Source organism: Podarcis filfolensis (assembly GCF_964270895.1).
Source record: "Podarcis filfolensis genome assembly, chromosome: Z".
In the NCBI taxonomy this organism is placed as follows: domain Eukaryota; kingdom Metazoa; phylum Chordata; class Lepidosauria; order Squamata; family Lacertidae; genus Podarcis; species Podarcis filfolensis.
Genome location: NC_139617.1, coordinates 12,043,742 through 12,059,194, shown reverse-complemented (window position 1 = coordinate 12,059,194; position 15,453 = coordinate 12,043,742). Strand labels below are relative to the sequence as shown.

At 44.2% G+C, this 15,453-nt stretch overlaps 1 protein-coding gene across 4 annotated transcripts in view; it reads right to left on the bottom strand.

Annotated features, from left to right (window-relative positions):
* KLHL4 (kelch like family member 4) overlaps positions 1–14,285 on the bottom strand; it is a 50,607-nt gene extending 36,322 nt beyond the window's left edge. For 2 of the 4 annotated variants that reach the window (XM_083595312.1, XM_083595311.1), the window contains exon 1: positions 13,082–14,285. In XM_083595312.1, the coding sequence (XP_083451438.1) occupies positions 13,082–13,506 (425 nt within the window). In that variant the 5' untranslated portion in view covers positions 13,507–14,285. The remainder of the gene's footprint in view (positions 1–13,081) is intronic. The other 2 variants (XM_083595310.1, XM_083595309.1) reach the window with 1 other exon arrangement.
* Positions 14,286–15,453: the final 1,168 nt, after the last annotated feature.

Below are 15,453 nucleotides of genomic sequence, written 5' to 3'. Positions count from 1 at the left end.
GTGATCATCACCATATCTTATGGCAAGACATTCCACACGTTCTAGTATTTGGGGAGAGGGAAAACTTTATACAGATTTTCTCATGGAAAACTTCTCTACACATACTTTCTCATAGATAAAAGCTACCAAGATTTGTTAGATGGAAAGGTCGCTGTGTAGCATGTTATTTTTCATTACCTAATAATTTATCGTAACAAAAATAGCCTAAAAGTAGCCTAAGGGGGAAAATAAGCAAGACTGCTTTTAGCTCACAGTCATACTGGTGAGAATTGCCTCCATGAAAGCTTTAGTTGATTAATCTATTGAGCACACCTTTACCTTAATAGACACTTTTTGTGTGCCCAATTTTTGGCTGTTGAAAATGCATCACAAAATTCAGAGACATGTGAATTCCAAAAGGGAGCTTCCATTAAAACATGAACTGGATGAACATCTCTACCTTCTTCCCCCTTCCAAGTAACTGAGCACCTGAGAGCCAGAGAATGTTAAATTAATGGGTGCTGGGAGCATGTGTGCCATGAAGCTCCCCTCTAAAGTGATGTAGTTTTGTATAAGCTGTCAGAAAGACCCACCATAATTAGAAACATGCGTTTCCGTAGAAACAGCATCTTTGGGAAACTGAGCTGCTGTCCTGATGATACCTTTCACACTGTTGTTCCGATGACGCAGAAGATTATACTTGGTGTCAAAAGACGGAAAAGCAAGAGGGGGTTAGAGGAGAGGATTGTCAACTGGAACGGGGGAGAGGGGGAGTGGAAAGAGAGAAATCTACCAAAAGCTGTTCAGGAAAGATGACAGGGGAAATATCTTTATCATAGCATGGAGCAAATCCCCAGCTAGACAAGGGCAAAAACAAAGGAATAATACTGCCCCTTCGTGACTTTTACTATATATGAGATCTGGAAAGGGTTTCTGGGGTTAAGCGGCGAAGGAACTCCAGCTCCAGGTTAAGTTCCCCTTTCAACAAACTTCCTAAATTGGCATCTTGATCCCAGTCAATATCTCTGTTGTGCTGTTTTGAACTGATTGAATGCATGCATGTGTTGTTGTTCTGAACTGTTTTAAACTATAAACTGTGTTTTCAATTTCGTGTTTTTTTATAAATGCAATTGTTCTAAGTGTTTCGATGTAAACTATTTTATACATATATTTTATTATTTGGTGAATCACTTCAGGATGCCTCATGGGAACCAATTTATAAATGATATGGGGGAGGGAGGAGGAGGAGAAGAAGAAGAATTAAAAATGTAGAATTCTGTGGTTCTGGGGAATAACAAAGTAGGGCTGCTCTGAAAACTTATTGCAAAGGTGCTGCTTCTAGCCATATGGAAAACCTCAGAATTGTTATTTTCCCACAGTTGGGATTTCATCCATTTTAGCACTTTGCACATCAGCTTGCAGTAAGCGTGTAGGGCCCAGTTCTGAAAGATGTGGTGAGGCTTCTGCTCTGATTAGAATTAATAGGTGTTGACAGCTCTTAGAGCTGAAGGGTGCAGAGGAACAGGGGGGAGGAGCACCCAAATGCTAATCTAAGATGTCAGGAATCCATACTGAGCATAATTTAATTCTGGAGCTAAAGGAACAGGAGGCGGATGCACACTTGAGACTAAACGGGGGGCACTGACTATTCTGTGCCAATGTGGAGTTCAGGATCAGCCACAAAGCTCACCAGTCAGCCTTGCACAAATTCCTTTCCTCTCCCTCAGACATGCTGTTCTGGTAAGTTGGATGACAACTGGAGGGGTTTGTGCTCTTATCTGCTGTGTTTTTTTCTTGTAGGTCATCCTGACTCAAAACTCACAGCTGTGTTGCATGGATCTAAGCCAGGCATTCCCAAACTCCCTAGCTAACAGGACTAGTGGTCAGGGATGATGGGAGTTGTAATCCCAAAACAGCTGGAGGGCCAAGTTTGGGGATGCCTGATCTAAGCTGAGCCAAGCATAATGTGGTGTGACCAGCATTTTGCTTTGAAACTTCCAGAGGAGTAGATCAATATTCATGGAGAATGAGGGCAAACAGATACTGTAGTTGAGGAGGGGAGGGGAGGGGGCACTGTGGCCCTCCAGATGTTGTCCCATCATTCCTGGCTTTTGGCCATGCTGGTTTAAGATGAAGGGAGCTGGAATTCAATGGCATCTGGAAGACCCACAGACTCCCTGCTCCTGCCACAAATGAAGATAGATGCAGTTTAGGCAGCTGCTGTCCAGCCACTCCTTTGTAAAACAGTTGGATGGCTAGGAGGTCCAAGAGGTCCAGCTGATAGGAATTAATTCTTAGGAGATGGTCCCCTGAGAGCTGGGGATCTCTCTTGGTCTCTGAATGAGATATACTTCAGCACTTTGGCATGGTTGCACCCATCAAACTTAGGGAAAAGTGGGAGAGAGTGGGAGAGAGAGAAACAGCTGGCAGTTTTGAAAGAGAGAACAAAGGGTTACTCATTTGAAGCTGAGATGGAGTTCTAGGAATGCTGCTTACATTCTCCTCTCTAATATGTGTGCATGAGAAAGAACAGGAGATAATGAAGCTGGAGCATCTATTTGCTCTGCCTGTGTATCAGAGGGAGGGCCTCTGGCAAAAGAATCACCCAAACAGAACCCTGAGAGTCTCACGCTGGCCAGGATGGAAGATTGGGGGTGGCAGGTTGGAGGGGAAATAAGTATGCCAGCTCCTGGGCTGGTGCAGTCAGCCCCTGGTCCCGCATTTCCCCACCTATAGAAGGAGTGCATTGCACAAAGGATGTGCTGCCACAGAGAGGTCTGTACACTGCATCACCAACCACAACCCTCCACTCACAGGAGAGTGTGAGGAACAGACTTCTTGGCTGGCTGTCAGGTGCTTTGGAACCCCACACAAGAGATTTTGGCAGGTGTCATGTGATAGACAGGTGGGTTGTCCTAGTGAAGTTTTTCGGGGAGGGTGTACCTACCATACACATTTTTGCAGAACAACTTTCCCTAATGTAGTGGCCTTTTGTGTGTTATTGTGTGTTCTTTTAACAACAATATGCACTTTTATGCACACTTTTTCAGAATGTATGCATTTTTGCATTGATTCTATCATCTATCTATCTATCTATCCATCTATCAATCATCTATCTATCTATTTTGTACACAGCCCTACACCCACAGGTCTCAGTTGGCTTGACTATTGCATTGCAAATTTCTGAGAATTCTGAAGGCTTTATTTCTCATATAGCTGTGAAATGTGCAAATTATGTGGGTTCACCTTTAAATGGGAACTGAACCAAATTTCTTTCCCATCCCTGGTAAGGACCAAAGCTGATGGGTAAAGTGGTCAACACAGCATGGACAATTGTCTAAAGCATGAAGCGCACAGCGCTAATGGCCTGTGCCTAACTCCTCATAAATAGTTTGGAAGTCAATGATTCAGCCGTAAAATAACCTTTAATTGTCCATTAGGTCTAACTAAAGTGCTTTTAGACTGCATTTCTATAAAACGAGCAATCGTTTTTTATGTCCTCCTAAGAATGCGCACACTGTGATGCAATTTCCTGTTGATTTCATAGCTGTGTCACCCCAACTTCTCTGTGAAAACAATCGAAACGCTGCTTTAATATGCTTGAAGTATCTAATTTCATTGCTATTTCATACACTGTCCGCAGGCCCCTTTTTTTTTTGAGATGCCATTTTTCACAAGAATAATCAATGGCTATGTTGAAAGATTTATGGACTATAATTAGAAAGAGTAAAATGTACCATTCCATTATCTTTATTTCCCATGATAAAGAGGGCAATACTGCTAAAGTAATGCAGCCTTCCCCAACCTCGTGCCCCCCAGATGTTTTGTTCCCACCAACCCCATGGGACTACAATTTTGGACTTCATTTCCCACCATCGAGCCTGATGGGAGCTGTGGTCCAAAAACCACTGGAGCACATAGGTTGGGGAAGGGTGCTGTGAGCACCTTTCCAGGATCATGGGCAGCTGTTCAGAGTCCATGCCCATTGTTGTGCCATTCTTCCAAGCTATCTGGATCAAGCCACAAACATAAAAAGTTGTGTGATTTGCCCCAAGTGTGTGCCTGGCTTCAAGAAGAGGATAGAAAGCCTGTTATGGAAGTGTAAATGACTTCACTTATTGCCTCTACGTTTTACAGAATTGTGTATAACCTTTACTTAAAGGGCACTTCCATGCTGCTAGTTGGTGCTTGCTGCTCCCTTAGGTAACAGCTACAGCCAATTTTTGCTGCCTATAATGAGAAACTATAATATATAATTTAAGCTATTTTCCAAACAATGCCCCTACTGAGTGTAATGCAATTAAATGGGAAACCTGACTTGCAGTGCAGAGGCTTTACACAAGAAAAGTCTAACTTTAGGCACAGGAGAACTAAAAGAAAGAGGTAATAATGAGCTGGTGAAAACATTAAGTATATTCACAAAAGAATATTTTTCTTCCTTGGCCCAGTAGAATTGAAAAGGTCCCTCCATTGGGTGATATTGCCCAGCCATACAAGAGTGTTAGGTTTACCAAATGTCATGTTTATCATAAACAAAACATTATCTGTTGCCTGTGGTCTCTGCCTACACAGCCATAGGCTGTTTCAGAGAAAATGAAACTGCAGAATGTTAGCAAACTGTGCAACTTCTGGGAGAGAAGTGAATGGTCTCTTTGCCTAGGGAAAAGAATCAAAGAATACACTGGGAAAATGAAGGAAGTGGGGTCATAAGAGCTTAAAAACTGGGGACTGTGGAGGCAAGAAAGAGGCAGAGATGATGGGAAAACAAATGGGCTATTCACATGTAGGGATGCAGGAGAAATTTGATTATGTTTGCATTTAAAGATGAACCCACAAAATTTGCACTCTCCGAAACAATGCACAAAAAACACAGCCATCCTTTGAAATTCTCACATCACCAAATTTTACAGTGCAGTTCTGCAGCCAAGTAATTTGCATAGGGATGCATATATTCTGTTAAAGTGTGCATAGAAACACATATGTTCATGAAAATACTGTGCAAATTTGCATTGTGTTAGGGGGAAATGCCTTGCAAAAATGTGTATACTAGTAAAAATTGGCACAAAAATGCTGATGACTTATCAAGAGTGGTGCTCTGCTAACATTATTACCCTGGAAGAACAACTGCTGTTGCCTGGCTCTCTATCTGACACCTTCCCTGACACACAAATCTTTATTCTTCATCTCTCTCCTTCTCACCTATTTCCCTCCTCTGTTTTGTTCCATATAATCACATTTATCTAAAAAAATTAAAATCAGATTTGTTGGTAATTCAACAAGTCCAAGACAGTAGTAAGAAGGAGAAAATTCAACTATTAGAAGCCTCTTTTCTTTTCCCCTGTGAATTTTGTATCACCAAAAAAAGAAGAGAGATAGCTATTTTTTCAGGCTTCTTGGTCTGATGGTGAATCTCCAGATACAGTTGGGCTTCAGCTCCCACTGAACTTGTCCAGTGGTCAGGGATTATGGGAGTTCCTCCCCGTTGCTTCAGTTCTCTATTCTGCCTTCAGTTATCATTATTCTCCTTTTTATATAGCTCTGGATAAAAACATTAATAAACTACAGATTTGGTGATAGTGGTGGTGAAAAGAGCTAAGGCTGCCAAAGCTCCCAAACCACCTTTTCTGAAGGCAAGCTGTGTGCATCTCACCTTGTCAGTCTCGCACCCAAAGTCTGCCGACTCGGAGGCAGCTTAATGATTTTCTGTATAGCCGACCCTGACCTTATTTAGGCGACGCTGATTGGAAGTCATTGTGTGAGCCTGGAATAAGCTTACACTGCTAGTTAGTGGTCCGGTTCAATGTCATCTGCATAGAAAGTGCAGATGTGACTTGAAATTTAAATGGGCAATTCTGCAGGCAGCAAAATCCTGGAGGGCTCACAATGGCCTGAAAGGACCATCCTGAAATCTGAATTGGCCAATGTCGTTCATACTCACTGCTTGGAGCCACTTCTCACTGGCAATATTCTGCACTGTCATGCAAAGTTTGTAAATGTGCGCACTCCATATGGGATGCCGCACATGCGCAGTCCATACGGACGTCGTGCATGCATCACCGGGCGATTCGCCCTGCCCCTTGGCATCCCGCCCTGGGTGCCAGAGAGGGTTCCTACATCAATGGGCTTATTGTGTGGTTCGTCTCTATCAGGGTCACGGCCCTCCAGCCTACCTAGCAGCCCCAGTTCTACGGAAACAGCTTCAACACCTGTAGCAAATAAATACTCGTAGAGACAAAAGCTGTACTCCCAAGTCTAGGTCATAAGTTTAAATGCCAGAATATTTCTCCCTGTGTTCAAAGTATATTTCCTGAATTAAAGTGTCAGTTCAGAATAACAGCAAAGGCAATAGAGAGGCAACTGTCTAAATCTGGATTGTAAGCTCCTCGACGCAGCCAAGTGTTTCCCTTACAGCAGAGATGGGGGACCCGGGACCCTCCATGGCCATGGTCTGGGGTGGTGGGATCTGTAGTCCAATGATATCTAGATTAGCCAGCCCTGTATTAACGTGTCATCTACATTCATAATGTACTCAAAAACAACAGGAGCAGCAATAACGAAATGTTGCCGTTCCTGATTCCAGTCGGTCGGTCGGTCGGTCGCATCCTCTTTCTGGATGTGTCATTCCATTCTATTCCCCCTCCCCAGAGTTCCATTTCCATTTCCCCAAGAATTAGCATTCCGTGCCCATTGAGCATGCTCAGTCCCCACTAAGCTGCTTTTCAAGATTTTCCACCCTTAGGCGTTTCTTCCCTCTGCAAAGTCTGAGCCTCTTGCAAGCCTGCTGATTCCTTCTTGCGTGGGGTAAGAAAAGGTTCTACACTTGACCATTTCAGTCTTGGAATATTTAATAAATACATTGAGCATGGTGACTATTTGGAGAGGCAACGAGAAGCATTTGTTAGATGGGCACACAAATGGAGCCTAAGTACTACGAGGTTTAGCAAAAGTTGCTAGCTATGGGAGCCGAACAGAGCCTCCATTTACAAAAGGAGAATACCACTGAATATGATTTCCTGGGAGCCACAGCATGGAAGGCTCTCACCATGGGGGATTGTGACCTTCCTGGAAAGGATCTGATAGCCATCAAGAGGGCATCAATAGGCTGGAATTTATATACCCTTGTCTGATCCAGCACAGCTTTGCCTTCTAATGAGCAGAGTTCCTCTTATGCAACAGGGTTTCCTTAGGAACATAAGAAGATGCTTTATGGCGAGTGAGAGCATTTGTCCATCTACCTCAATACTGTCTACACTGACTGGCAGTGGCTCTCCAGACAACGGCCATTCCCAATCCTACCTGGGGATGCTGCAGATCAAACCTGTGGCCTTCTGCCTGCCAAGCATGCACACTGTTTGAGAAGCTTCTCCTGGTGGTGAGGGAGTTATCCAAAATTATTATAGGGGGTGGGATGGCAGGTTGCAGCTGTAATAGGGAATTTTGGACATCATACCCTCCCCTTCAGCTCTTCTATGAATAGAATAGTCTTCCACTTGTATTGTGTCATCATTGGATCCAAACCACAGGGGAGGGAAATTTGGCCACTCAGTTAAAAAAAAATGCCTAGAATGTCTGTCAAAACACTAGACATTTTAGAGGCAAGAACACCATATTCTATGGTAATGAGAAGATAGTCATTGACAAGGAAATGAAAAACGCAACACCCAGTCAATCCTGACAGTCACGAATCCTTGATAGAAAGAGGTTGTGATTCAAACAGTTCCCATTAGATGAGTCCACAATCCCTGTATTTGTCATTTGGTGAAGTTCATGAGAGACGCTAGACATGTGTCATCACGATTTGGGGAAGCTAGGCAACAGATGAGAAGCGCCATACCCTGACCCTTAATTGCTGGCTGCGGGAATGTTAAATACTATTATGCCTTCCACTTTCTAACGCAGGCAATCACTAACTTTAACACTGCAAAACAGAATAAAACACCCAGTCGAAAAATATGCAATGTACAAACAGCTTGCGTTTGCACCGCATGCTTTTAAACTTCAAGCAGATGGTCACAGACAGTACTTTTTGCATTTTGGAACATTTGATACCAGTGTTCGCTCCTCTCCTTTTTTTCTGCCCCCTTCTGCACCCATACATATGCCAAGTGAGGATAACACTTCATGCATCTGATGAAGCAGGGATCTGGTTGAAGAAGAATATGTCATAATAAATGAGTTAATGTTTAAGAAGCGACACGACTAGCATGTCTAACCCTCTGGCCATTTTTAATACTGGCCCTTTCACTGACTGTTTTCACAGAGGATAGATCTGCTGGTGGCTTAACAGTGGAGGCTGGTCCATTAGGACAAACTGCCCCACCAACCTCAGCCTACTTACCTGCCTGTCTTCTGGCTTACAACCAGTGAAAGGGATGTTACTGCTTATCCTCTGGTGCTTCCTCATTCTCAGCATTTCCCTTCTGCAACTCGGGATGGAGGAGGCCAGGGACAAAACAATAAATTAGTTTTCTCTGCCTTCCTTAGCTCTGCCTTCACCTGCTGTTGGTCTCCCTGCCTACCAGTCCTATTGAGCTGCTAATGGGAACCAATTAGAACTTTCAGGTTCTAAAGCAGTTGCTGGGTCATGGCCATAGCTCAGTGATCAGGCTTTTCTAACACATTGTCACAGGAGTGTGCTGGTCTGTAATCACACAGTTCAAAGATAGTTAACTTTATTAGCAAAAAGAAGGATCTCCACAGACTTGACTGTCAGGCTTAATGAGCAGAGTAGCTCATTCCCAGTGGTCTTCTTCCATGAAAATCAGTTGCCAAGACTGAAAGTGCCCACCTCCTCAGGCTTTTTCCAAGCAATCAGAGACTGCGCCTGCATGAAGCCAACCACTCCTCTGCCCTTTTCATGCCTCTTCTGGTTCTGGGAGACCGGGGGGAAGGGGAGCTTGTCGTAGCAAGAGGAGGAGACACCCATGACTCTTCACCAGCCGGACTCACCTCTGCCTCTTGGCCTCCCTCTTCTCCTGCTTCAGCTTCTGCCTCTGATTCTGGGCTTCTCTCTGCCACAGACTCTCCCAGCTCACTCAGCCCTGTTACCTCTTCAGCATCTGACACCTCCTCTTCCCTGTATTCTCCCTCTTCTCCCTCTGACCACTCATCATCATTCCACCACCAATCCCTGGGCTCTGAGCCTTCCTTTTCTGGAAGTTCTCCAGCTAGTTCCTCCCACCATTCCTCTGCATCCAACCAGTCCATGACACACATATGAGTATCTACCTGGAGCCTCTTCTTCACCACTACCACCACTACCAATGACAACAACAACAACACCACACTGCTTTAGTGACAGGTTTTCTTTCCTGCCTAGTAATTGGAAACAACTTCTCATTATCCCATTGTTGAAGCCCCTAGCTGGAAAGGCTGTTGCTGTTTACTTCGCCAATCCAGAGGAAAGACGTTTTAGGGTTTCAAAACACAGATACTGCAAAACACAGTGATGCTGCCCTATCCAGGTAGGGACCATAGTTTAGTGATAGGGCAGCATCAATTTGCACACAGAAGATCCTGGGTTCACTCCCCAGGACCTCCAGCTAAAACGAGCAGGAGGCAGGAAATGTAAAGGACCTCCTCCACAGACTCTGAGGGGCTTCTAAGTTCGGCTACAGCTTAGAGGAAGAGAGCATACTTTGTATGCTGAAGGTTCAAGGCCTAATTCCCAGGGACTCCAGTTGAAAGGATCCAGAAACAGTCGATGAGGAGGACCTCATTCTGAGTAGTCAAAGTAGGCAATCCAACTTGGGTGGACAACTAGCTTAATGTGGTACAAAGCAGCTTCTTATGATTCCCCATGCCAGGTCCATTACAACTGGACCTTAGTGCCTGGAATTGTTCTCACACAGTGACTTTTCCGTGTCCCTGTTCAATATTCCTGACAGCTGCTGTAGGAGAGACTCTCAAAGGAAGGCCAGACTCCACACAATTTTGAAGGCATCCCAGCAGTGATGACTATATTGATTTGTTGAGTTTTGCTGGGCAAAAGTGGCCTCCCAAAATTTTCCACCCTTATTGTGGGAGGCAAGACTGGGGAGGAGGATATTCAGATTAATCTCTGGGAGGGATGTGGAATTCTCTAACAGGTTTTGTGTTGGCAAAAAGAATTCCCAGAAAATTCTCTTTTGAGACATTTTGATTCAGGTTAATGCTGAATGAGACTGTTGCTCATTCATTCTGATAGCGAAAGGAAGCAATTGTCCAGGAGAAAAGGACCAGGAGAAGGAAGGTGCGCCCATTGCTTTATTTAATATTACTGAATTACTGAATATTAAACAATATGAAAATTGGGGGTGCTTAGCAGGAGCTGAAATTCTCCATCCAATTATTGGATTAAGAAATTGAGGAGGCCATTTTGTTGAATATTCTCCAGGGGAGAATCAACCTTTTCCAACAGTTCAGAAAAAGAAAAATTCAAAGAAATTCTGATAAAATTGTTTTCCTGAGAATTTCAGCCCAACTTTAGCCAGCTACCAGCAGAGAAAGGGATCTTTCCAGCCAATGGTGGTTGGTGCGTATCTGGGCTGCTAGGTGGAGTCAAGTAATTCTTGTTTGTCCCCATCCTCTTCTCTTCTGAGTTATAAGGAGTAGACAGCTAGTAAGCAGTGCTACCCTTCGAAAGGCCATAAATAAGAAGTCATGCAAGCTGAGGACACAACAAAGTTGGTTGGGCAGTGCTGTATTTGCCTTAGTATAGCAGTTTCCACTGTTTCCACCATATTTGTTGTTCTTCATGCTCAAAATTACTGCTCAAGCTATGCTCTCTCATACACTTACTTGGAAATAAGCCCCATTGGCCTCCATTAAACACTTATCAGTAAAGGTGTGTAGAATCAGACTTCACAAGGAAAATTCCATTACTGAGTATGTTGCTGCATTCTTGTTGGCATCAGTGCAAAAAGTACACTGGTGTCAGGCACTTAATGAATCCTCTATAGATTTCAATATGCCAACGTGCCTTTTGTTCAACTTGCCCAGACATAGATTTGAACAAATCAGGATTGCTACACATCACAAGCTGGAGAAATGAGAAGCAATTTTTTAAAATGCAGGTTGTCAAACAGGATTCCTTTTTCCCTGGCATGAAAAAATGCTGGAGACTAAAATTATATATATATTTTGCAATACATGTACAGTTTGTATTGGAGCAAATACATTTGCATCCTGACTGAACTAAATAAATATTCTCACAGCAATTCTGTGAGGTAAGTTAGGCTAAGAGAAAGTGACTGGCCCAAGGTCACCCAGTGAGCTTCAGGACTGAGAAGGAATTTGACCCCTGACCTCTCAGGTTTCTTGTCCCAACACTCCAACAACTACAACATACTGTTTTTAAAAATAAATTACTTCTGGAACCACATTTCCACCACCGTCCCCGTTTTTTTGCTTTTGGCCCTTGTTGCTATCAGTTGCTATCAGATTCTCACAAGAAGCGACTCCCATCCTAAATCTGAACTCTAACGCTTTCCTGCTCATTTTCAGTGACATTTTACTTAGAAAGGTCACAGCCTTGTCTACACTGGGTTAGTAGTTAGTTCAAATGAACACAAGGGAACTTATTCCTAGAGGATCAGCTTCCATGTGTGTTTAGGACTTACAGGTCAATCCAACATATCAATCCCTGACAAGCAAGTGCCCCCCCCCGCCCCCACTGCCCCCGCCGTCAAGCATTTAGTTTAATAGTACTCCCAAGCAAGTGTGCATGACTGCCCTCGGTTCTCTCCCTTCAGCAAGCTGCGGGTGAGATTACTGCAATTTTAAAATAAACCTTTAAGAAGCTCCTTGCCACTTCCCAGTATGGTTCAAGGTTAATTATATTCATCAGTGAGGCAATAAACAGCAGCAACAAAGAGGACTGGTGGCAGTGTCTGTGTGTGTCCCAATGTTTTCCATTCATCAAAGTTTGAACTTATTGATAAAGTCACGGGAAAGGGAAGGTTTTGAGCTGGTTCATTTATCTGAAGACAAATTAACACGCTCTACAGAAGCTACTGAAAATTCTCAGGGAAGTGTCAGGGGGGAAGGGGGTGGGAGTAAAAACAAGGTGAAACACAAAGGACCTTGTTCCTTGGTGGGGGCTGCATCTTATAAACAGGAAACGCCATTCACACACACACAAAATAGCAGTATTTAGCACAGTGGGATGTGTGTGAATTTTAGAGGAAGGGGTTTCATTCACTTAGGGTTAAAAAGCCCCAGCAATTTTTTAAAATGAAACAAAGCATGCTTCCTAAGAACTGGGCAGTATATTCATTTCCAAGACAACAGCAAGAGTAAGGTTTATTTAAGAAGAGAGAGAGTTGGGGGAGAAAGAAAGAGTAAGCAGTTTAGGCCAAAGTTCACCTTTCTCATTAAACTTTAGGCTCACAAAGCCTTAACTGGGGAAAAGGGAAGGTGTTATATGCCAGGTCAGACCACTGGCCCATATGGCTCAGTACAGTGGTACCTCAGGTTACATATGCTTCAGGTTACAGACTCCGCTAACCCAGAAATAGTGATTCTGGTTAAGAACTTTGCTTCAGGATGAGAACAGAAATTGTGCTCCGGCGGTGCAGCAGCAGCAGGAGGCCCCATTAGCTAAAGTGGTGCTTCAGGTTAAGAACAGTTTCAGGTTAAGAACGGACCTCCGGAACAAATTAAGTACTTAACCCGAGGTACCACTGTATTGTCTACACTGGCTAGCAGCAGTTTTCCAAAATTTTAGGCAGGGGGTATTCCCAGCCCTGCCTGGAGATGCTGGGAACAGAACCTGGGACCTTCTGCATGTGGATGCCTTACCACTGAGTTTAGGCCCTTTCCCTACCCTGCTGTAACCAAGTATAAGTACATGCAACCAAAATAAATGCACATGGATACCCTGTCTGCTTCGATTACTCTGCCATTCCTCTCTCACCCCCCACCCCCCGCCATGTCATATTTTACACTGTAAGTTCCTCCAGGCAGGGACTTGTTCTCTTGTGCATTGCAATGTGCTGTGCACATTGGTGGCGCTTTTTATATATAACAACAACAACGTTAGCAATAACCACAAACAATGACCATTAATAACAGCAATAACATGCAGCTGATTTTCCTCAGCGCTGCCCTCTAAATCACCCACCTCTCGATGGACTCATCCTTGCTCTCCTCTGTGATCATCTGCAGCTCCTGCGCCTTTCTGTCCAGCTCTTCTTTGTCACCTTCCTCCTCTCTGACAGCTTTCGGCACCTGCTCTGTGGCTTGCAGGTGCTCGATGAAGTTCTGCTGCTCAGGCCAAGTCTGGATCGGCCGGTGGGGCACTGGGGTTGGTCCAGGCACTGGCGCCAAGATGTTGTGTCGTATTGGGCTGTTGTTTTTCTTCAGCCCATTTCTGTCCCGCGAGTGGCTCTTCAGCCTGTTCTGAACTGGTGTCCCTCTATGCTCATATCCTTCCTGCTGCAGGCAACCTCCGGTGCCTGTGGAACTCTGAGAGGGGTGGCTGAACCATCTCCAGCGGAGCCTCAAGATCTGCTTCACGTCAAATTCCTTCTTCCCCGAGACTGACATCTTCACAAGTTGTGGAAGGGGAAAGAGAAAGAGAGAAGGAAAACACTGCTACAAAAAAATCCTGTTGTTCCAGAAAGGAAACAGACCCTGTGTTCGTCTCCTGTGTTTTTCAATGCCTCCGCTTCATCCTCTCCAAAATAAGGAACGAAAGCAAGAAATGCTCGTGTTCCTAATACTTGTCCTTCCCTTTCTCTCACTGAGGCTTCCTCTGTATGTCGCGGACAGTTCTGCTAAGATCTTCCTAACTGTATAGGTGGGAATCCATCCTGACAGAATGATGAGGTCAGATCTTAAACAAGTAAATCAGCTTAGCGCAGGCAAGCATCTGCTATTACACTACCCGGTGGCTCAGCTCACACACACTCTTGCAAGCAGCACTGTAGAGCTACACTATCATCCTAAGGGATCTTAGCCTGCAACCTCAGCTGCATGTAAAAAAGAAAGCAGTTCATACTTTATTCCACACACACACACACACACACACACACACACACACACCCCAAGGCAAGCCAAAATGCCTCTCCCTCACACCAGTGCTGCAATCCTATATACGCTTCCCTGGAAGTTAAGCCCCACACATAGGGTCAGGATGCCTTGTTGCACAACTTTAAGCCTTCTTACGTGTAAGCAAACGCCACTCAGTGAAATCAAATCTGGTTCATTTCCAAGTCAGTTGAGGAGGTTTAGGGATGTGATACAAGATTTTATAAGGGATATTAATGGGAGGATGTTTCTAAGTAGGTTTTTAATGCTCGGTTTTTCAATGCCGTGATTCTCCAGCAGTTCAGTTTCTTCTTAAGAATATCTTTCATGTATTCCTTGTTTTTGTTATTTGTTTTTGTTTTGTTTTTTAAAAGTGAAATAACTAGAGGGAGGTAGCCCTCAAGTATCGTACAATATTACTGTAAACAAAATGAACAGCATTCAGTTTTAAATTCAATAGCATAGTCTGGCATAAATGGACTTTCTTTCTCTCCCCCAGGGTCCCCCAGTTTGTAGGCATAGAATTATGTGGAATTTACCTTCCCTATAGGAAGGACTGCAGAGGAAACTTGAAACATTCAGATGAGATACCCTCCCTAAAGAAGCATATCTATGGAAAACACAACACTGTTTCCTGGCTAAGTGCCCATGTAAATATCCTCATGCCATCCGGCTCATCTATTTTCTCTCTCTGACACACACACACACACACACACACACACACACACACACACACAATGCATAAAGAATCAGTGCAATTATGTTGTCTGTAACCAGCTGGGGTACGCTAGAACAGGGGTCAGCAAAGTTTTACAGCAGAGAGCCAGTCCACTGTCCCTCAGACCTTGTCGGGGGCCAGACTATATTTTGAAAAATATAAATAAATGAACGAATTCCTATGCCCCACAAATAACCCAGAGATGCATTTTAAAATAAAAGGACACATTCTTCTCATGTAAAAACACACTGATTCCCGGACTGTCTGGGGCCGGATTGAGAAGGCGATTGGGCCAAATCCAGCCCACGGGCCTTAGTTTGCCTAGTCATGTGCTAGAGAACCAGCACATGGATTTAAAGTTCCTCTGTCATTTTATTAAAGATCCACATGCCTCCCATTTATGATGGTGGGGTGTTTGGAAGAAGAAGCTACCTATTGTGGGGTATTTGGAGGGGTGCAGTATGTGCACACAGACAGACACCTGACACACTGCATTTCTGGAGCACCTGGGGTCAAGGATGTCGGCCTTGTTGAAACAATGACCAGAAGTGCCATTGCTTTTCCTCATTAGCATCAATGAGGAATCTCTATATTAGGAGCTGCCAACATGGTGCCCAGTCTGCCCACCCATATTACCTGCAGAATCCACAATGCAGAACAGACTGTTTGTTCTGCGGGCTCAGTTGCTGGTTGCAGTGGCTCAGCCTCTCTCCCCAATTCAACATGTCCCCTTAAGCATGCTCCTA